The sequence below is a fragment of the Eurosta solidaginis genome, chromosome 1 (assembly GCF_040869045.1).
Source record: "Eurosta solidaginis isolate ZX-2024a chromosome 1, ASM4086904v1, whole genome shotgun sequence".
NCBI classification, from domain to species: Eukaryota; Metazoa; Arthropoda; class Insecta; order Diptera; family Tephritidae; genus Eurosta; species Eurosta solidaginis.
Genome location: NC_090319.1, coordinates 390,919,957 through 390,943,700, shown reverse-complemented (window position 1 = coordinate 390,943,700; position 23,744 = coordinate 390,919,957). Strand labels below are relative to the sequence as shown.

The 23,744-nt window shown below is 38.4% G+C and overlaps 1 protein-coding gene across 1 annotated transcript in view; it reads right to left on the bottom strand.

The window, feature by feature from the left end:
• Positions 1–18,817, bottom strand: part of LOC137245638 (cyclin-dependent kinase 20) — a 50,678-nt gene extending 31,861 nt beyond the window's left edge. The window contains exons 1-2 of the mRNA XM_067776620.1: positions 18,617–18,817; positions 18,363–18,551 (exon numbers count right to left, since the gene is read on the bottom strand). Of these exons, the coding sequence (XP_067632721.1) occupies positions 18,363–18,551; positions 18,617–18,817 (390 nt within the window). The remainder of the gene's footprint in view (positions 1–18,362; positions 18,552–18,616) is intronic.
• Between the last annotated feature and the right edge of the window lie 4,927 nt (positions 18,818–23,744).

Genomic DNA, 23,744 nt, shown 5'->3' with positions numbered 1-23,744 from the left:
AAAAGAAGTACCTTTTGTATGTAATACAAAATTTATCTTTTAAGACGTTTTTGTTATTTATAAAATAAAATAAAATGAATTAAAAACGAGTTTATATGTGGTATGTAGCAACAAAAATAACAATCAAAGACAATTTTCAGAAAAGCGCTTTTAAAGTTAATATTGTTGAATGAAATCCTTCGATCTCATTTTGGTTTCCGGTGAATACAAACGTACGTCACCTGGTAATAACCCAACTTTGTCCTAACTCAACTTTGGTTGTTGCCATAGATATGAAGATTTTTGACGATTTTTTGGAGGCGTTTGACGACTTGGAAAAAAAATATATGGCAACGCTGTTTGTGTATCAGATATGGGTTGCTGTGATGGTAAATTTTTTTGAACGAATTTAGTATGAAAATGTAGTGCACCTATATGGGTCCTACAGAAAATTATACAAAAGTCTTCAATTGGGTATATGGGGACACGTAGTTATTTCGGCATTAAGAATACAAACACGAGTGCTAAGTTTTTCTACCCGTTCAAAAGTTCTCCGCGAAAAACAGTTTGAAACCGTGGTCGACTGCAATAACCCGTCCAAAAATGTGGAAAGAGATATGAAAAGACGCGTTTTGTCCTGGTATCAATAATCCAAAGGCGAAAAAGGCATCAAATTATTGGAAGCGACGCAAAAACGCCTCTAATAATACCTTCCCTGACGGTTTTGGTCGTGTTTTAGCAATTGCCCCCGGTAATAAAGTATCACAATTTGTTAACTAAAATGGTCCAAAATATATAAATTTTAAGGAGATATCTAATTAAGTGCTCGTTCGAAAGTAAATAGGGATATTTCTTTGCAATTTTACAATAAAAATTTTACGCAGTTTTCGTTAGCAGCTACTACACTTTTCTTGGACCTAAGAAGTACAACAGTCCCAAATAGCATCCACAATAAAAACCAACAAGCATTTTATCAGGTGAGCGTGGCTGAGTATATGCGTGCTGCTACATATCCAACTTGTAGACCTTTACAATGTACTTGTACTACTAGTATCTGCTATAATTTTTGGAAACAATTTTTAATATCATTTTCAGAAGAGACATCCCAGCAAGCTGAAGTATCGGAATCATCTATTGAAGAGGAATTCTGAGCTTATATCGTCGATAAATCTCCGAACATAGCCATCTTGCACCGCTATCCTACCATTGAAAGGGCGTACCTCAAATATAATACACCTCTGTCTACTTCAGACGCCGTGGAGACACTATTTTCCACAATACTAAATACGCCACTTCGAGGACCTCTATCAAATGACAGTTTTGAAGAGCTGTTGCTTCTAAAAATAAATAATTCCCTTTAGGTTTCTTTTGATGGTTATATGCACCTTGTATACATTTTGTTTCAAAGAGTGTCAGGAATTCACTGAAAAAAAAGAAGTCAGTAAGTGACTTCTCGAAATTACTAATAAGTCACGACTGAATGAATTTCATTCGCATAAAGTGCATTCTTTTACAACCCTGATATCAATCACAATCACAAATCTGCTATGAAGTACTATTGTATGTCTTATGTTTGAACGCCACGATTTAAGACTTTCTAGTTTGTTATGGAATCGCATTTTCATTGGAGCAGCAAGGAAGGCAGTCGGCATGATCTAGTGGTGCTCTGTGGCTAGTCATGTCGGCTGGGCGGGGTTCTTGCCAACCTTGCTGTCCTGCGCCATAAACAGAAAAAAGGTCATATCATGCCTTTAAAAAAAAACCTGTCAAAAAGCGTAGAACTCATTCAAAACGCTTACATTTCAAAATAGAACGACATCCGGCAGAACCGGATGCCACGGACAGACCGTTAAACATTCAAAATTTAAAATTCAAAAAAATCGAACGCAAAAAAAATTAACCGAACCGGCAATGACCGGTAGTGGTGGGTAATGACACTATTTTTTGAGTGTTAACACAGTAGCACAGGCACACTTTGCAGTGTTAACACATTGCGTTGACACAATTGTGTTATAACTGATTATCGAAAGTCGATATGACTGTAGGCACAATATCAGAGCAGAGTACTGTGTTACTTACCTCTAACGCCACCTTTGACGCCACGTAGACGAGTAAATCATGGCAACATTTATCTTCTTTCATACTCCAATTTTTCAAAGTCATATCATCTGATCAACAGAATAGTAAGTGCCCCTGTGGACACCATTTTTTTATGAAAAACTCAAAATAAAATAAAAATTATGAGAGCGCAGTGAGAATTTTAAAATCCTTTTAAATGTCATTATCCTCTCTCCGGTTTTATCTTGTAATATTTGTATCATGTGTATAAATAAGTTTTGAGCGAAGTGTCAATGGAAAGCAATATAATCAACACACACGCACAATGGACTATGTATGTATGTGCACTTACGATCTGAGTGTCATTCTCTGTGCTATAGAGCGTGTTACTGTGTTATGAGCATTTACCAGTTTGAGCGGCATTGCACAGTCAGCTTTGTGCCATCGAGTGTGCCACTGTGTTATAAATTAATCGATAAGTGTGCGTGTGCGTGCCGCACGTTACTGAGTGTTAACACTATAACACAGCACAGTGCTGTGTTACTCAGCCTTAATGACCGGTTACTAACTTGCTGAAACATAAGAAAACTAAAACGGCTGAAAATAAAAAGGCCGAATATACATAGGGGGCGCCGCTGGTGTTGTTGCGACGCCCGGTGCTTGACCCCACCCTCAATAACCATGGCCACCGACGCACCTATATTTCGGTGGCCCCTTACCTGTGTTACCTATGCCTTCTAAATCAAAAGAATGCCAGCATTCCCCTTTTAATTACAAAAGTTTATTCAAAATTCATTTCAAAATAGTTCATGGACTATGGATTCAACCATTTGCGATTGTCGTTAAACGTATACCGCATTCTTGAAAATGTCCAATACTATTATATTGTTACGAATATTAGCAAAACTAAGGGGTGCTGCCATCTCTAAGCCGATGCTAAGCAGCGCCTTGCATGCACATCCATAGATCAATCATTATGTATCTACATAAACGAATCAATCATTATGTCTACACATATGTAGGTACACGCAGCTGAGAGCAACGCACAAGCACATGCAGATATCTTATCTGAAATGCTCCCAAAGGTATGCAATTGTGATTGTGGAAGTGTCGCTCACACATACAAGCGCATGGGGTATGAGAGAAGACATCTGTAGTTGTAGCTGAGAAATTTATAACTAACTAAATAATTCTGGAAGCGCCTAGAAGATGCCACCAGGAAATCACAGAGTGTAAAAGCATCAGCGGTAGAGGCGCTATGGGCAGTTTCAGTTAAGCACGCTATCTGTCGGGCAATAGATCAGTTTCATTTAAGCTATCAGTCAGTTTGGTTATTAAGCAAGCTAGTTGCAAAGTTTAAGTGTTATTGTGAAGTACTCTAATAAAGGCCATTTTTCCATTATTCAATATTGGAGTTATTTATTCAACAGTTTAGCCATACGAACGTTAGCAGAAGATTGCAAATAAGGGGAATTGCGGTAAATTCGTCACAATTGGTGTCAGAAGAGGAATTGTTGAATACATTCCGAAGACTTCGAATACAACTTGGACATGCCAAAGTTAAGTGAATTGAAGATCCAGCAACTGAAGAAGGAGTTGGAGAGCCGTAGATTGAATACAACCGGCATTAAACTAGAACTTCAGCAACGACTACGACAGGCAATGGAATTAGAAGGAATTGACGTGGAAGAGTATGACTTTCATCTTGATGGCGAGGAAACAACAAAAATGGAAGAAACACCGCAGACAGTTACGAGCACAGACTTGAACATGATTTTAGCTGCAATATCTGCTCAAATAACGACAGTGTCATCTCAACTGGTAGAACAGAAGACATATATGGCATCTCAGCTGGAATCGCAAGAGACACGTTTAACATCCAAGATAGAAGCACAGGAGGCACGTATTTCAGAAATGTCATCGCAAATGTCATCTCAACTGGAATCGCAAGACAGATATAACACCTCAACTGGCATCTCAACTGGAAGAACAAAAGAGAAGTATAGCATCCCAACTGCAATCACAGGAGAAACGTATAACATCTCAGATGGAAACACAGTTAGAAGAACAGAAGACATATATGGCTGAGCAAGTGAAAGCACAGGAATCTCGCATATCTTCGCAACTGTCAGAACAGGAAGCAAGGGTATCATCAAAACTGGAAGCGCAGGATGCAAAAATCGCTCAATTTCAGGCAGGAGTCGATGATTTGAAAGGTCGTATGGAGCAGTTACAACTAAATCGCCCAGCTGTTTCAGCAAGCAATCTGAAGGTAAAGACACCATCCTTTGACGGTTCTGTTCCTTTCCAGGTCTTCAAGCTACAGTTTGAGAAGACCGCAGCAGTGAACAACTGGAATGCGGAAGATAAAGTTGCTGCACTGTTCGTGGCATTGATGTGGCCCGCAGCCGAAATCCTACAGACGATTCCCGAAGGAGAGCGGAACAACTATGAAGCATTGATGGCTGCTGTAGAACGACGTTATGGAAGCGAGCATAGAAAACAGATATTCCAAACTGAGTTGCAAAACCGCTAACAAAAAGCAAATGAGACATTGCAGGAGTTTGCTTCAGATATTGAAAGATTGGCTGATCTTGCAAATGAGGACGCACTCCTGGAATACACTGAAAGGGTAAAAATCCAGAGCTTCATAAATGGTATACGAGATGTGGAAACGAAGCGGGCTACATATGCGAATCCAAAGCCAACATACGCAGAAACGGTGTCACAAGCTCTGATTCAGGAAACAGCGTCGGTTCTGTGTAATCCAGCGTACAAAGCTCGCCGTGTGAAAGTAGAAAGGCCAGAGTGGGTAGACGCAATAATGGAAGCGTTGAAAGGATCGTCATTGCAATCTTGGTTCTAATAAATTGCGATCTTGGTTAAATAAATTGAATTGAATTGAATTAATATTTCCAACAATGTGTGTGGCCATAAACGCAAAGCTGGTGGAGATGAGCAAGAGCGAGTAAGATGTAGAGATCGAGAGCTACATCCAGCTATTAAATGCCCTGTGATATCTGTGTCGCAAATTGGAAGAAAATCGAGCAGTCTTGCCTTCGAAGGAAAGCTGGATGGTAAGGAGAGTGTACTGACTGTAGATACGGGCGCATCTTATTCCTTAATCCGATCTGTCTTGGTCAACAGGAGAGTAAAACCGTTACCTGGAACAAGGTTGCGTACGGTCACTGGCGAGTATAACCAAGTCCAGGGAGAAGTGATCTGTGAAGTCTTGATTGGAAAGGTCACAGTTCTACACAAATTCGTTGTGGCGGAGATTGTTGATGAAGTCATATTGGGAGTGGACTTCTTGGTTGACCATGACATCAAGATCGATATGCAGAGAAGGCTGATGCGTTATAAGAACCAGGATATACCACTTAACTTCAGTTTGCAGAAAGGGTTCAGTAGTAATCGAGTACTGGTGGAGAAGACTCGACAAAGACCACGAAAGTCAAAGATCAAATGGGCCAAATAAAGCAAAATCAAAAGTACCTGCGAGAGAAACACTGACATTGACAAAAACTAATGGACGCACAAAAACGAAGCAACGAATTTCCAAAAAAAAAAAATGCGAGTGTAGTTTCAAGAAGGTGTGCACTACTGTTGTGAAACGTGAGAACGATACTGATTATGCGAAGTCAATCCGTCAAGTGCAAGCTCTATGAAGTAGTTCATTGACTAAACAACAGAGTGTGAGGGAACGGCCCAGGGTAATAAGTAGTAAGATCAAACACTGGCATGACAACAACTTTAATTCGGAAGGTTTCCTGGAGGGAGATCTGGTACTGCTATACAACCCTCACCGGCGGAAAGGTGTTCCATCCAAATTTCGGTGCAGTTGGTAAGGCCCGTACAAAGTTGTGAAGAAGATCAGTGACACCATCTACCGCATACAAACCATTGGGAAACCACGAAGTAGAAAAGTAGTTCATTTGGAGAGGCTAGCAGCGTTTAGATCAAGAGATTTGTCTGATCGGGACGATCAGACTTAGGTGAAGGGCAGTGTTACGAATATTAGCAAAACTAAGGGGTGCTGCCATCTCTAAGCCGATGCTAAGCAGCGCCTTGCACGCACATTAGGGCGGGTCGATTTAAAAATCGCCCATTGCTCTGTGAAAATCGTATTTTAAGGATCAAAATAAGAAACTTTGCCGAAGGAACCATACCTCTAAAACGAATTCTGATTTCCCCCAATTTGGGTCGAACTTTTGGGTAGGGGCAAATTTTGAAAAATCCCACTTTGACCCATTTAGAGATCTCCAATCGAGTCCAAATGTATGACCGACCCCCACTAACTTTGGAGGCCCGACCAACCGATGCCAGTGGCACACCCCCTGGAACCCCCTGGGGGTTCACCATACAAACATTTCAAAAAATCGCCGGTTTTGTACTTTACATGAAAAAATCAGCGAAATGCCTATGTTTTTTCTTTTTGGAGTTTATTTTCCTCTTTAGAAATTTATTTAGTCAGAACATATGTAAATGAAAAAATGAATTTAACTTAGTAATAGAAAAGAAATTAAAAAAATTATTAGAAATTAGCGTTTTTACAACCCTTTTAAAACCAAGGCATCACTGTGATGCATTTTCATGTCGTAAACATAGTTGTGTGGGTTTTTTATTCAACCGTTTGTTACGGTCTGCTGTTATGGTCTACGGTTACGGTTTCGGTTTGTTATGGTTTCACATCTATGATGGAAGCAGTAAGGAAGGCGGTCGGCATGATGTGGTGGTGCACAGTGGCTAGTTATTGTCGGCTGGGGCGGATCCTTGCCAACCTTACTGTTCCTGCGCCATAATCAGAAAAAAAGTCATATCATGCCTATCAAAACGAAAAGCTGTCAAAATCAAAAACCTTGACAGAAGCGCAGAGACCGACTCAAAACGCTTATCAATACAAATTAAAACGACATCCGGTCGAACCGGATGCCACGGACAGACCGTTAACATTCAAAAATTTAAAAATTCAAAGTTAAAAAAAAAAAAACTAACCGCAAAAAAAATTACCGAACCGGACATGGCTGGTTACTAACGCTGAAAATCAAACTCAAAAAAAAACGCTGAAAATTTAAAAGAAAACAAATAAAAAAAGAAATAGGCCGAATATATAAAGGGGCCACCGAAATTTAGGTGCGTCGGTGGCCATGGTTTTTGAGGGTGGGCAAAGCACCGGGCGTCGCAACACCACCCGCGGCGCCCCCTCTATATATTCGGCCCATTTCTGTTTTTGTTTGTTTTCTTTTAAATTTTCAGCGTTTTTTTTTTTTGGGTTTGATTTTCAGCGTTAGTAACCGGCCATGTCCGGTTCGGTAATTTTTTTTTGCGGTTAGTTTTTTTTTTGAATTTTGAATTTTTAAATTTTTGAATGTATCCGGTTCGACCGGATGCCGTTTTAATTTGTATTGATAAGCGTTTTGAGTCGGTCTCTGCGCTTCTGTCAAGGTTTTTGATTTTGACAGCTTTTCGTTTTGATAGGCATGATATGACTTTTTTTCTGATTATGGAGCAGGAACAGTAAGGTTTGCAAGGACCCGCCCCAGCCGACAATGACTAGCCACTGTGCACCACCACATCATGCCGACCGCCTTCCTTACTGCTTCCATCATAGATGCGAAACCATAACACGTTTTAAAAAATGAATGTATCACTGTGACACAATTGCAGATCGTAAAATTGCTTGTGTTGTTTTTTTAAGCCACCACAAGACACAGCAGGTATAATTGAAATTACCATTTCATTCTTATTACCTCGTCTCGTAGACCATACATAACGCAACAGTTTTTGTGAATGCATTAAGTCGTTGTGAAGAACTCAAAGTGTGAAGTGCTAATTTCAGATAAAAAAATATTTCAACAAAAATAATAAGTGAAGTGACCATTCCAAATCAAAAAGTTTACAATGAATCCACCATCCTCTACACCGCAAGATGAAGCAACTATCGAAAGTCGAATGAGTCATATACCCAAGCATGATGTTACTGTTTTTGGTGTGTCTACTGATTTAACTGATCTTAATTATCAACCCATCTGGATATCTTGAGATATTATTTTTACTTAAGCGAACGTGCTAAAACAGAACAAAAAAAGTTTTCCCATAAATCATTCACTATTCAAGTACAAGATAAGTTGTTTGGAATTTGGGAAAAACTTGGTATGGAAATAATGCTGAAAAAAAGTGTATTTAATAAATTGAATAAATTGCTTGACAAGTATCAAGAGCAAATCAAGAGAAGAAACAACACCCAAAAATTTACAGAGTATGTAAAATCTCTGGAAACAATTTTTTACATTGGAACATGTAAATGCGATTTGATGGCAGCTCCATGTGCATGTGGCTGGGTTCCCGAACGCCTCAAAGAGTTCATGCACGATCAACATAATCAGAGAAGACTAACAATGGATGCATTTCTGATGGAAACTGAAGAGCAAGGAGCAACGTCTATGTCATCAATGCCAACATACCAAGATCCCGATGATTCAACACACGCACCGCCACCGATTCAAGAAGATATGGTTAGAAGCACAAGTTCACAATACACAGGGAGATACGATTGTTTTAACTTTGCCTTGGTATGTGACAGATTTGGTGTGCCTTACAGAGTAGTATCAGCATTGGGAACCGCTCTTTTGCAAGATTTTAAAATTAAAGATAAGCATGGGAAGCCTCTCATCATGGATAAATCGAAAGTTCACAGAGAAAAAGAGAAATGCAGACAAGAAGTGTTTCGCAAACGGTTAGATGATACCAATTTGTTAGCGTTTTCATTCGAACCTCATCTTGTTATTTTGAGAGAACCCAATTCTGAATTGATTGGTTACGTAAGACTGGAACATGAAACCGCTGAATACAAAACAACCAAATTAAATGGTTTTTTCTACGATAAAAATATATCACTGGATGCGTTAATTGGAATATGCACTGACGGTGAGCCAACAAACACTGGCCCACACGGTGGAATTATACGACGATTCGAATTGCTGTTAAAAAGACCATTGCATTGGTTCGTTTTCCTTCTATACTTCAACGAACTTCCGTTTCGGCATTTGGTTGAAGCTTTGGATAATCAACCAGCACTGGACCAAGATCGGCGACCGGAAAACTAAGCCGTCAAATCGAAACTTGTGAAACTCTTCCGGTAAGTTATTGCTATCACTCATTTATTATAATTGTCAACCATTTTTAATTATTTTATTATTATATATTTTCAGGTGGTGGACGGCTTCCAGAAAATTGAGTTGCAAAATATGCCCCCTGCTCCAGAAAAAATTGAATTTTCCACCGGTTCGAAGTACTTATACGATGTGGCCCATGCAATTTCTAGCGGCGTGGTTCCGGTGGATCTGGCTAACATCAAACCAGGAAAAATTATACATTCTCGGTGGCTCACCAAGGCCGCTAGATTATTACGATTATATGTGACAACGGAAAATCCAGATGCAAATTTAAGAATTCTGGTTGAATTTATAATTAAATGTTATGTGCCAATGTACTTCAATATCAAGTATTACAGCTCTGTCGTGTACGGCAGTGCATTATTTTTCAAGTTCATTTGTTGGTCACGATTTCTAGAACCTCGTTCACGCAAAATTGTCAATCAAGTAATTAAAGATAATTCATATTATGCGCATTCGGAAAATATCTTGTTATCAATGTTGTTTGATGATAGCAAAGAAAAGCGCGACTGTGCCATCAAGAAAATTCTACGCTATCGAACCGATGTTGACGAGCCAATGGAACTTAGAGTTTATAAAAAACCAGATATAAACTTTAATTGCACAAGTTATACGGAAATGATCAATTTGAATGATATAAATATCGTATTTGAACCACCATTCACGCGAAGCATTCCGTACGATACATTGAAAGAATATTTAAATCAAGATGATCCACCGTTTAATGATCCAAAAATTCCATCACACATACAAGGAACGGAACGACATGTTCAATTGCTAGCTAGCGTTTCCAAACGGGTTATACCGGAAAATGTAGAGGCTGTTATGGCGACGAAATTAGAGAGCCGTGCGAAATTGCCCAGACTTGAAAGTAAAAAAGACTTCAAACAATAATTTTTTTTAGTTTCTTTTCTATAACTCACTTAAATTAATTTTTTCATTTAAATATGTTCTGACTAAATAAATTTCTTAAGAGAAAAAATAGATATTATTATAAATAAATAATAAATATTATTATAAATAAATAAATAAAAATAAAGAAAAAACATAGCCATTTAGCTGATTTTTTCATGTAAAGTGCAAAACCGGCGATTTTTGGAAATGTTTGTATGGCGAACCCCCAGGGGAGTTCCAGGAGGTGTGCCACTGGCATCGGTGTGTCGTGCCTCCAAAGTTAGTGGGGGTCGGTCATACATTTGGACTCGATTGGAACCCTCTAAATGGGTCAAAGTGGGATTTTTCAAAATTTGCCCCTACCCAAAAGTTCGACCCGAATTGGGGGGCATCAGAATTCATTTTAGAGGTATGGTTCCTTCGGCAAAGTTTCTTATTTTTATCCCTAGAATATGATTTTCACAGAGCAATGGGCGATTTTTTTGCCTCCCCACAAATCTACCCGGCCTAATGTTCAGGGTCAAAGTTGTAAAAATTGTAATCGTGATAAAATATGTTCACACGTTTCCACGCCACCTATGGGTAATGTTCTTAGCGCGTTTCTTGTATGTGGTTTCCCACGTAAGCCTATTCCACGAGTTAACACATGTTTTCAATACAGAGTTTAGCTCAAGACTGGAGCTTACGATTCCTTCTCGAACACAAGCGAGACTCGAGAACTCGGTTTCTCGTGAGGTTATCGAAATACTCATAAAGCTCGTGAGCTTCTCAACGTTGTATTTAGCCGCTATCATTATATTGCATTACCAATAATATTTTCAATCCATTCATATACGTATGTACAATTTTGTTCATAATATTCTTATTTTTCAATTCTAGGGCATAACACCAAATTTTCTTACATATCCTTTTTTTAAATGGTTTTATTTAGTTTGACTGCGTAGCGAGCGCTGTTTACGAATTTTGTAATTGAAATTTAAGAAACTTCCCGATAAGCTATGTACAAGCTTGAAACTTGGAATATATTTCACAACCCCATTACAATGCAAAAAAAAGAAGAGACGCGATCCACGCGGTTATTTATTTGTCTGATCAACGCCCTAGGTTGATGAGGGCTGTGATGACTAATACCTAGGATCTACCTAAAACCGTTTAACAAATTTTTTTTTTTTAATTATTTTATTCGACCACAGATTTAAGTCCTTAAAGTCTGAAACTGAATATGTGTGCAATAACTACTTTGCTATCTTAAGTCCGAACTAAGTGATGAATATAGCATAGAACGTGCGGATAAAATAAATGGCTGCACTGTGGTTTAAAAAGCGACATCAAAATTTTTAATATTTTTTAATACTCCTTTGATGCCTAAGAGCTCTTTTGAAACGGAATGGAGTTATTACATCTGTAAACCAGAAATTTTATATGATGAATATCCTTTCCAATAGTGTACTCAAGAAAATTTAAATATCCTTTTCTTTCCGAGTAAGTTAGATCGTTTATTTCGATCCCGCAACTTCAGTAAATTCGGAACGTTACTTTTCATTAGCGGGCAATATTGTGCCAAAAAAGTCAACATTTTGGTATTTTTACATTAAAACCAAAAACATGTTGCCTAAAATTTGGTACAAATTACATATATATTGTAACGAATTTACTTGCATTCTCTGCTCGAATCACTAAACTGTTGAATAAATAACTCCAATTTGTAATAATGCAAAATAGCCTCTATTAAAGTACCTCACAATAACACTCAAACTGAGCAACGAATAGCTTGCTTAATAACCAAACTGATTGATAGCTCAAATGAAACTCTACTACTCAAAACAACACCGCTCTTGCTCGCTAGATAGCGTCTTAGTCGAAACTGCTTGACAACTCAAATCAAACCGAACTCCAGCGCCTCCATAATTGCCGCCCTTTATACTCTTGGATTTCAACGTTCGCATCTTCTAGGCGCTGCCAGAATCCACTAGTCCAGCAGCTCTCAAACTTCTCAGCTGTAACTACAATTGCACAATTTTATAGTTTTTCTCATTGCATACTTTCAGGAGTATCTCAGATATATGCATGTGTTTGTGCATTGATTCTCCGCTGCTCGTATACGTACATGGTACATATGTGTAGACGCAATTATTGTTTCGTTTATGTAGATACATAATGATTGATTTATGGATGTGAATTCACGTCACTGCTTAGCATCGGCTTATAGACGATAGCATCGCTCAGTGCTGCTAACATTCGTTACAATATTATAAAATCTAAATACAAATTCTCATTGGCCAGCCAGATTACACCATTTTAACCTACCCAGACTTTATTATGGTTTTTTAAAGTCGGGGCTTATGTGAATACAAACTTCGGACTCTTGAAGTTCTTCACATAATTATTCGACAGGGATGATAAGACCTGCCGCCTAAGTTCTAGCAAGGGTGATAGAATTATAATAAAACAGGTCATCAACTCTGGGGGAGACCACTTGGCCGATGTATGTAAGTTTTATGGCTTTACGGAATAAATTCTAATGAATAATATGAACGTATTACCAGGGCCGTAGAGAGAAAATCCGGGCCCGGGACTAAACAATTTACGGGCGCCCTAAAAAAATCCACCAATACATTTGATTAATTTGAATTAATGACGTCTCATTCATAAATCATTATTAATGGATTACATAAAAAAAAATTTCCCACATCAACTAAGTGAATTTTGGACTAAGAGGTGAAAATAAAATTAACACAGAATATCTACTATTTATACTATTTTATTGTAACATAGAAATAGAATTATTGTTTAACAGCCACATTTTGTTTCAAATAATCTTTTCTAGTTATTTGGAAACATTTTAATACATTTCTGATAAATTTAATGATGATTATAAATTTTAATTATTCAATATAGAAGATTCGGATATGAAAAAGTGGCTTTTCTTGCTTTTTTCGCTGCAAAATTTTTTATAATAATATCAAAGTTTAACTGGCTTGCCAAAACGGATTCAAAACAAAGCATGGCAAGTCCTAAAACTCGCTCTTGAGATGAACACGATCTATGAAAGTTTTTGATTCTTGAAAGGACGCTGAAGCAACGTTCTGCACTAGCTACAGTGACAGGTATAGTGCAAAAGATACGTTAAGCAACACAAATGTTGGGGAAAATTGTATACAGGTTTTGAACATAAGGAAAACGTTTCGCTCAAATTTCTCATAGCTGCTAATCATTGAGTAATGCCAGTGATTACCGAATCAACGATCAGCAGGAATGTATTGTTTTTAAAATCAGAGTCTGAATCATCCGTAATCATCTCATTTAAATTATCTTCAGAGCGTCTTTTGGGTTTTCTCTTTTGAATGTCCGGAAACTTTGGCGAGATGTTCAATTGAATAACAACTGTTTTGCATTCGTTTAAAATTGTTTCCCATCGGTTCCTGATCAACTTCAAATCAGCTAATAAGGCATTTAGATGTCGGTCTCTAGCTTGGAGGACCACGTTTCTTTAATTAATGGTAGTCAGTATTTTGAACCAAATTGAGGACAGCAAGATACATTCGAACTTGTTGATGTACTTGAGAATGCCGGTAACATCTCCATGTGCTTGCGCAGTCAAATTTGGCTTTTGTCTGAAAGACTATACAATAATAGCAAAATACTTGGCTTTCTTGCCATGATCTAATATAATACATATGTAGTTTCCCTCATGTGATTTTAAACTCGTTCTGAATGTCTTGGGAAAGATAGTGAACTTGTAAACGTTTGTGTGCTGTTGTGAAATCCTAACTTTCACCAAATGATCTCTAAGTATCGGATCATAATGGCTTATGCGATCTTAGATGCCAAAAAAATTTCCATCGTTTCGTTCACCAAGATATATACTTTCGCCTTTAAAAGCTAGGCCTCTTTCACCCAAAATAGTGTCCAAAATTCTATATAAAATTTCTTTCCACTTTTGAGTTTCAGTGATTAGCTGTTCATTGATAAGTGTATCAATTGTAGCCCCCTTTTGAATTAGATTTTGTAAAGATCGCCCTTGAATATAACATTTAATGTGATTTTGAGTATTTTCGTATGATGGCAGTTTATCGTATAGCTTTTCTTTCATACCTGGAATTTCGAATAACCGCAAAACAAATTTTAGGTCGATTAAAAATTTGAAAATTTAAAATATTGGTGCTTAACAGATGGCATCGTAGGCAATAAAAAGAATTGCTACCGGCACTCCACACTAACCAGTCACACTCCACTTTCTCTCCATTTGGCAATATTCTGTTTAACAACGAGGTACCCTTCAAAAAACGCGAGTACTCTATAAATAATGTAAGGAATACTCCTTTGGGAGTATAGGACTGCTCCAAATGTAATCTGTATTCATACAAAAAATGTGCTCCAATTAACATTGCGATGTCCTAGGAGAGGAGTAGGTGATCCCACTCTCGCTTTGTTTGCAAAGTACTTTCACTGTAGTACTCCATGGAGCACCCACAGAGGATCATATGCCAAAGTAATAAAGAGGAATTGTGTCGGAAAGAATTATCGAAGAGAATTTAATTTAAAATGAAAGTAAATGAAGAGGGACAATACACCTTTTATATTTTATACTACGAATATTCTTATGTTATTTAGCATTTGCGTAAATAAAGAAACTAATATTTCTCTATACATACTTTAGTATGTATAAATAAAACCAGTGCGCTGTTGCATTTTATCAGAGTTGCTAAAGTAAAATTTTATTATTAGTTATTTGCATGCAATATTTTACTTTTGGCAACTCTGTTCGATCGTCACCGTGTCGTGATCACTGTCGTTAAAAAACGAGCAATGATCGGCTGATGGTGGTCCGCAAACGCATTGGAAAGGAGTATTGTTAGAGTACTCCAACATGAAGAAAATGGAACACGTAATACAACAATTTTTGCAGGGCTGTTGCATTTTATCAGAGTTGCCAAAGTAAAATTGTATTATTAGTTATTTGCATGCGATATTTTACTTTTGCGAACTCTGTTCGATCGTCATCGTGTCGTGATCGCTGTCGTTAAGAAACGAGCAATGATCGGCTGATGGTGGTCCGCAAACGCAGTGCAAAGGAGTATTGTTAGAGTACTCCAACATGAAGAAAATGGAACACGTAATCCAACAATTTTTGCAGGGTAGGAAATGCCTCGTCATGACAATCACGTGGAAAAATAACAGGGCACTTTTGATGACCTCGACGAATTATTTCGTTGACTTCTTCAGATCGCAAAAACTCCTTATTCACGGTACCGATATTGAAGTCGTTTAAATAATCTGGACTTTCATACAGCGTTGGTGGTATTATTGGAAGACTTTTTGAAGATGAACCTTCATCAGTGTCATCACGAAAACTTTACGATTTCGGATTCATGTAAACATACAGTTTTGTTTAATGTTTTTATTGTCTCCCCAGGCCCAGGCAAAAAATCATTATCAATATTCATTGCTTTTCAAATTCGGCTTAAAATTTGCACATGGAACAACTAAAGACTCTCCTGAATTAAAAATAAAATGTCTTAGTACCTCTAAATCGCGGGCCCCTGAGAAACCCCGGGAGGGTCGCAAAGAAGTATGCGGCCATTGTCAATTTTGATCTCTTTGTATGAGTTGAACTGTTCCCTTTTGTTTGAGCATGACCTATGAAGAGAATAATCGTACCCATTTATACCCGAAAGGGATTTATAGGACCAATCCCCTTGGTACCCATATGAGAACATATGAAGACCAGTCCCTTTTGGGTTCAATAAGGACTCAAATAGGGAGAAGTCGCATTTTTCATGGCAGAAATACAATCGAAGGATTTGCCAATCCACCAAATCTATTAGATGAAAGTTGTTTGCCCGCTTTTCAAAAAGGAATAAAAAATATTATCCTAAACTGTAACCCTAACTTTGGCGTAGTCGTTAAGCCTTAGTAGATTAGGTTCCATATAGGGCTCCGCATTTTTAATGAATAATTCAATTCAATCACCTGTAATCTTTTTTATTTTACTCATTCCGTTGCCGTTTTTTTTGATATTTCTTAAAATAGTCTACATAGATTTCAAATTGACTAATCCCAACTGCACACGAAAGGGACTAAAGGGGATCAATTAATGTATACAAAAGAGATCAATCGGAGTCCATTCTCTTGAGGGATTAATCGCACGATTTTTTGCAGGGTTATACTTAAAGATTACGTTACATAAATACATGCATACACACATACATACAACCCAAGCTGAAAAAAGCTAGGTAAAAATATAACAGCAAAAAATCATCGTCTAAGTCCTTTATACCTATGCCAATTTGGCAAAGAGGCTAAAAACTCAAGTTGGCTTCATTGAATAATAATACATTTCATACATTTGGTTTTAAGTTTTTTTGCAAAATGTGTTTATAAATAAGTATTAATTGAAAAATATGCAGAAATATGCATTTATGGTAAAATCTTAATATATAAAAAACACGTGTCACAGTTTTGAGGCCAATGGACTCCTAACCTACTGAACCGATTTTGAATTTGTTTTGCACCCCGTGTGTAGTTTGATCTAACTTGAAATATAGGATAGGTTATATCTCAGTTTATAGTCGCAATATTATTTTATTGCAAATTTTTTTATTTGTTTATACGTAATAATAAAATGTTACGTATACGCAGTGGTACACCTCTTTTCAGTTGGTATGGATATATTTGTGCACGTGCTTATTTAACTTTACATACATATAATATGTATATATATACATATATAGCACATCACCAGGGCCGGCGAGAGGCCCGGGATTTCTGAGGGGCCTGCGATATGAGGTACTAAGACATTTTTTTTTCAGGAGAGTCTTTAGTTGTTCTATGTGCATTTTTTAAGCCGAATTTCAAAAGCAACGAATATCTGCATTTTGTTTTAATATTATAGTGAAGTGTGAAAAATAAAAATCTATATATATTAAACTGACTCGGAGTGGGACTGGAATAAAATACATACCACCCTCTGGGACAGGCAATAAGGGATGCAGAAGAATGAGAAGGAATTGAGAGAAGAGAAAAGAGAGAAGGAGATTGAGAAAGAGATAGAATGAGACGAAGATGGAGATAGATGAAGCGAAAAAGACGGAGGAAGGAGTGAATAAAAGGATTAGGAAAAAGTGAAGAGGGGGGAGGCCAGAGTCAGACGGGAAAAGTTTATTAAAATGTATGCAGATAGGCCAAATTTAGGGCAGGACAATGTCTGCCGGGTCTTCTAGTGTAGTATATAAAGTATACCTCAAACTTCATATTTTTTTTGAAATCTATTAATAATTGAATGGTTTAATGGTTACCATGGCGGCCGCCCTATCCTGGGTTCACGCCCTGGGAAAAGCAACATCGCAAGTTTGGAAAAACGTTGTTTCAATTAGAAAAGAGTTTTCTAAGCAGGGTCGCCCCTCGGCAGTGATTTGTGAAACACTTCGAGTGTAATTCTGCCATGAAAAGCTTCTTAGTGAAAATTCATCTGCCTTGCAGATGCCGTTCGGAGTTTACATAAAGCATGTAGGTCCAGTCTCGCCAATTTGGAAAAATGAATAAGAGCGCGATGCAAATTGGAAGAGAAGCTTGGGCTCAAATCCCTTCAGAGGTTATCGCGCCTGCATAAATGGTTAGGAGTGATATAAAAAATATGCTGTTGGATATTTGGGGTTGCCCTGGTCGTTAGTAGTTGGCCTATCAGCTTACACGTGAAATTTGGTTGTTGTAGGTGCATTATTGACAGAATAATCAAGTTTTTTTTCATTCAAAAATGTATATGCAACTTAAGCACGCATTCTGTAGCATTTCTGCTGCTTTCTACACGACTACGATTTCCGCCTGGAAGACGTTTCAGTGATCTTGCAGCCTGTAGGATCTACTGATCACTGAATCAACACATTAAACAGCAGATTCGACTCCTTCCTACACATGCACATAAAGTTCTGTCATATCCTCATCCTTACGTCAACCCTCCATTTTTATTGTGGCTCTAAGATCTATTTCTCAGGCACTGGACTATGTAGTCTATATGCCCTATTTTAAATGACGCTGCCCTGATATGGCCTTACGGCATGCATTCACGCGGCCCTGATGCCTTAAGTTGCAGTTGTTAAAGCTATATTCTGGATGTGCAGAATGGCATTCTGACGGGGTAGTTTGCAAGGCTCCCTTTATGCTTATGATAAGTTATAATCTCTAGTTTTTTAGCCAAATATAATAAGCTTTTAAAAAAGAGTTCAAAATACGACCTTTACATCCAACACTACTCACTCTGTGCATAATACCCATACTGTGCAGATATTTGATCCCATTGAGCATCATTGATGTGAAGTCTCGAATTTTTTGCCTGTTTAATGATGCAGGCTCGTGTTTTAGCTTTCCGTATAAGGTCTCCGGCATGTATTCCAATACTAAAGATAGTCCAGTCAAGTCAGGGTATATATCAATAATTGATACTATCTGAAATTTAATATAATAGACATAATACAGAATTTGAAAAGTAGACTTCATTAAGATTATCTAACATTTTCAGAATGGCTAAATTGTAACGTCTTTATTTCTCGCAAAGTGTTTAGAGAAATATTTCCAAATTTATTCTTTAAAGCTAGTTTCTTAATAGCTACAGGCTTTTGCCTTTGCAAATCGATTGCTTTGAAAACATATCCATGTACACCTTCGCCTATTTTGTCTATAATTTTATAACGACTAGGCGCATAGTCCTCCATTTCTTAAAATGCTATATTAATTAATAGTAAGCTTAATATCACTTTAACTTTTTTTTAAATGACCACGCCTGTACAAATAAATCGTTGTGATATCCTTTTTTGTGTTATTAAAAATATTTATGCAACGTTGCTAAGGCAACCATTGACGCGCTTCCAAATGGTGTTATATAAGTAAGAATGTTTACTCAACATGGCAGTCCTTGGCTTTAATAAAAAACCAATTAATTACTCTAATGATGACAGAGCTTTGACACTCCCAAATTTAAAAATCTGGTCGGTTTGCTTTTACGAAGTAAGGAAAACGGGGTATAATTTAATACCTTTCAGCGAAAGTTGTAGTAGAAAAGTAGCTTTAGTAGTATATTAGTAGTGACAATAAATTTGTAAGAGCCAATAGGTTATGGGGGAAATAATTCATTTTCTACTAAATATTTCGGGATCCGATAAGGAGTTATGTTGGTTTGGTCATTCTTTCAATGCATTTTGACCATAGTGTACAAGTACAAGTGTGTTGACTTATCTGTCAAGCATTCTGACAGGCACTCGCTGGATTCGGAATGACAGCGAATTCAAAATGGATACCATTACCGAATGCTCCAAATGATTGAAAAATTGAAAAAGTCGAGACGATTGGTAGACAAAAACGTTGTCGTTGAGACCAAAAATGCGACTCTAGACCTGAGATTTCCATCAGGTGAGCGAGGCTGTTTGTAGTTTTGACGTTTATCGCTTAGTGAACACACTTGGTATAGGTACACTATGATTTTGACATAAGAGGGAGTTAATGAAAAGCATTCTGAGATAAAGCGTTCTTTAACCTAATTCTGATATAGGACGTTTTTGTAACAAAGCCTGAAATGGGAAATTTTTGAAAAATATTTTATGATAGGACGATTTCAATGAAAAATGAACTGACATCAAAAAAAAAAAATAAATAAAAGAAAATGGCTTATTGCCTTAGAACTTTATATTCCGCCCTTAACTTTGACAGAAGAGTTTGCTGCGATTCTGCTATACAGGGCGTATTTACCTTTTTATTCTGAAACTTCGGAAAGCTCTTTTCCGTTTAAGTATTCACGTTAATTTAGAATTTTCGGAACAGGTATTCCAAATAAGTACATACATAATTTTCAAAATATAAGACGAAACCACGAATTCTTAAATGGAGACGATTGTTCCGAACATACGGAATGAATAAGTCAACATGCTCAATTGATACATTTTTATCAAGTTTTATATCTAATGAAGAAAGTGAGTCTTTAACTTCAATAACATTAAAAACATTAAACCCTACTAGATGGGCTGGACATTATGAAGTCGTTTTTGCTTTAAAAGTTCGGTTTGTTGAGGTCCAAAAAGCGCTAACGATAAAATTCTGTTAAATTGCAAATCAGATGAAAGAAATGAAACCGCTTCACTCAAAAAGAAGATCGACAACGAAAATTTTGTTATGTTATTGGGTTTCCATTGCAAGATCCTACTTACTATCTATGCAGCCTCTAAAGCACTTAAGTCTAAGGCCATCGATTTTTCAAATGCCTTAAAACGTTTGAAAATTTGTTCAGAAGAATTGGAAAGGTATCGACATGAATTTGAAAATTTAAAAATGGAAGCGAATTGTGTAGCAGAAAAATGATCAATCACCCCTGAATTTTCTAAAACTCGCCAGAAGATGGTAAAACGCCATTTTGATGAGCTTTGCGTAGATGAGCGTCTCCAAGATCCGGAAAGTTTGTACAAAGTGAAAATATTTTATCGAGTATTGGACATAATTATAAACCAACTGAAATCGCGCAATGAATGATATTGTTTCAAATTCCAGTTTTTTGCAGCCTTCCACTTTAAAAAGTTCTACAATTTGTTAAGATATAAAAAAAAAGACATATCAGAATCATCTGCCAGAGAAATTCCCAGTTTTGAACCCACTTTCAGAGACGAAATAGAAGAATCGTCGTGTATTAGAGACCGCGCTGATTTATTAATAATAAAAAATGATTTTATGTATTGCAGCTTTTCTGAATTATACACTGCATTACTGTTTACTCTTACATCTCCTGTGATCACAGCTAGAGATGAGCAATCATTTTCAAAATTAAAATTGAAGACCAGTGCACGGACTTTACCACTTTATTGGTAGATCTACCAACTTTTTAGACCATCTTCATTTCTTACCACTTCTACCACCAAAACCCAAAAATCTACCAACATTTCAATATATTCGCATTGAAACCAAATACTGCGATCATTAGATTAGGTTAAGTTGAAGTGGCTACCTCCGCTGTCCAAGCGTATACTCACGTAGGCCGTTGTGGCCCGTTGTGCTACCACGCGCGTGCTCTATTTCCTATTTCCCTACTTCCGAAGAATGTTTAGACCCCAGTGAGGCTAAACCAGCGCGTTTTCCTGATGAAACACAATATGTCGTTTGTCTGTGCAGTTTCAAACTCCGCAAGATCCTCAAAGGAGTGTCTGTGGAGGCATCGGTACCTGGTTTCTGACAGTGCCGGACAGTGGCACAGATAGTGCTCGACGCTCTCTATCTCCTCCTCGTCCCAACAGCTGCGGCAGAAGTCATTTGTTTGTAGGCCCATATAGGCTCCATGAGTGCCCATGAGACAGTGAGAAGGCCCACTAGTGGTCTTATAGAGATACAGTTTAACAGTATCACCGATTCCGATCTCTTTTCATCCAGCTTAGGTCAGGTTTGCTTGGATATTCTACACGTAGCTTTCATGGCCCATCTGGCGTTTGCTTGATGCGTGAATAGAGATCGTAGAGAGGTGTTAGAGGAGGGCTGGCCCAACCAGTGGAGGTTATTGTTTGCAGATTGGTGCCTTCCCTAGCTAGCTCGTCCGCAGCGCAGTTTCCTGAAATGTCACAGTGGCCAGGAACCCACTAGTGACGAGATGTTGCTGCATTGCAGGGATTTTATGGCAGCCTGACTGTCCGAGAAAATTGAAATAGAATTGGTCACCTGCAGGTTAGCAAGATAGAGGGCTGATTCCCAGATAGATATAAGTTCAGCCTGAAAAACACTGCAGTGGTCTGGTAAGCGTAAGCTCTCGCTTAGATTGAGCTTCTCTGAGTATATTCCGCTGCCGACTCTGTTGTTCAGTTTAGAGCCATCTGTAGAAACGGAGATTTCGTGACATCCCGGCTCCCTGTCGTTTGCCCACTCGTTCCTCTCTGGGATTCTTGTGGAGAATTTGTTGTCCCAGCAAGGGGACGGTATTGTATGGTCCAACTTTAAGAAGGTTTCTGGGACCTGCTTCAGGATCCGGGTGGGACCAAACCTGTAGTCCCTCCATGGCTCGATGGCGTTGAGCCTTGCTGCATTGCAGGAGGCACAGTATTTTCCAAACAGATCAGTGGGGAGAAGGAATAATATGGTTTCAAGAGCTTTGGTGGGAGTGGAGGGAAGGGCACCACTAGTAAGAGTTGCCGCCATCCTCTGCACTCTCGTTACTTTGCTCCTGTTAGATTCGATATCGAGTGCCGTCCACCATACGGTGACGGCGTAGAAGAGTATTGGTCTCACCACTGCTGTGTAGATCCAATGGACGATGCGGGGCTGGAGACCCCACCTTTTTCCTATTGTCGACTTGCAAGCGAAGAGAGCCATTGTGGTTTTTAGGGATCGCTCCTCCACATTTCGCTTCCAGTCTAACTTCCTGTCTAGAATAACTCCAAGATATTTAACCTCGGTAGAGAGTTTGATTTCCCTTCCATTTAGGGACGGGTGGGTAAATTCCGGTATAATGCGTTTGCGGGTAAAAAGCACCATCTCAGTTTCTTCACTGCTGTTGCTGAGTCCGCATTCCCTAGACCAAGTATTTGTTAGATTAAGAGCATGTTGCAAGAGTTCGCCAAGCACCGGAAGGTGTTTGCCGGTAACTGTCAAGGCTATGTCATCGGCATATGCAATCACTTGGCATCCGGTGGGCTGTAGTATAGATAACAGAGCGTTCACCGTCAGGTTCCATAGTAGAGGAGAAAGAACGCCCCCCTGGGGGGTTTCTCTGTTGGTATACCTTATTAGCGAGGAGTTGGCCAGCTCAGAAATAATGCTTCTCTTGTTTAGAAGGAGCTCGACGAATTCCACAAGAGGCTCTTATACCCCTAGTGAACGTAGATATTTTGTGACCGTTGCTGGTGGAACGTTGTTGAAGGCTTCTTCTATGTCGAGAAAGATACCCAGCGTGAATTCCTTATAGGCAAGTCCCTTCTGTAACTTAGTAATGATAGCATGTCTCTACGGATTTGCCCTTAGAGTAGGCGTGTTGGTTGTTGGAGATTAGTGCTAGATTTTCCGATCGTCTAATATAGGCGCCCAGCAATCGTTCTAGAACTCTTAGGAGGAAGGAGGTCAGACTAATTGGTCTGAAGCCCTTTGGACTGTTGCACGATATCCTGCCTCCTTTGGGTATGAAGACTATCTTTGTCTTGGTTGAGGTTGAGGCAAGCCTTGTAGATTTTAGCTAGCAGCGGGCTTATAAGATCGCTTGCAGCTTGTAATTCAGCGGGAAATATTCCATCCATTCCCGGAGATTTGAAGGGTTTAAAGGACTTGATTGCCCATATAACTCCTTTTTCGCTAACTATGTGGTGCAGGGGTCGAAACGGCCCTGGTTTAGATTGCGTGTTTAAGAGATATGGTTGAGAGGTGCAGCCTGGAAAGTGAGTGCTGACCAGGGTATCTAGAATTTCCGTACTAGAAGTGGCCCATTCTCCGTTCGCTGTGCGAATGCAGCTGGGAGGTATGGGTTTTTGGAGAGGACCTTTCGTAGGCGATTGGCTTCTGAGACTTCTCCGATTTCATTGGTGAAGTTCTTTCAGGAGTCCCGTTTGGCTTTCTGGATTGACTTCTTGAAAGATTTTAAGGCGTCCTTATAATGGGCCTAGATTCCAGTGCGCTTAGCCTCGTTAA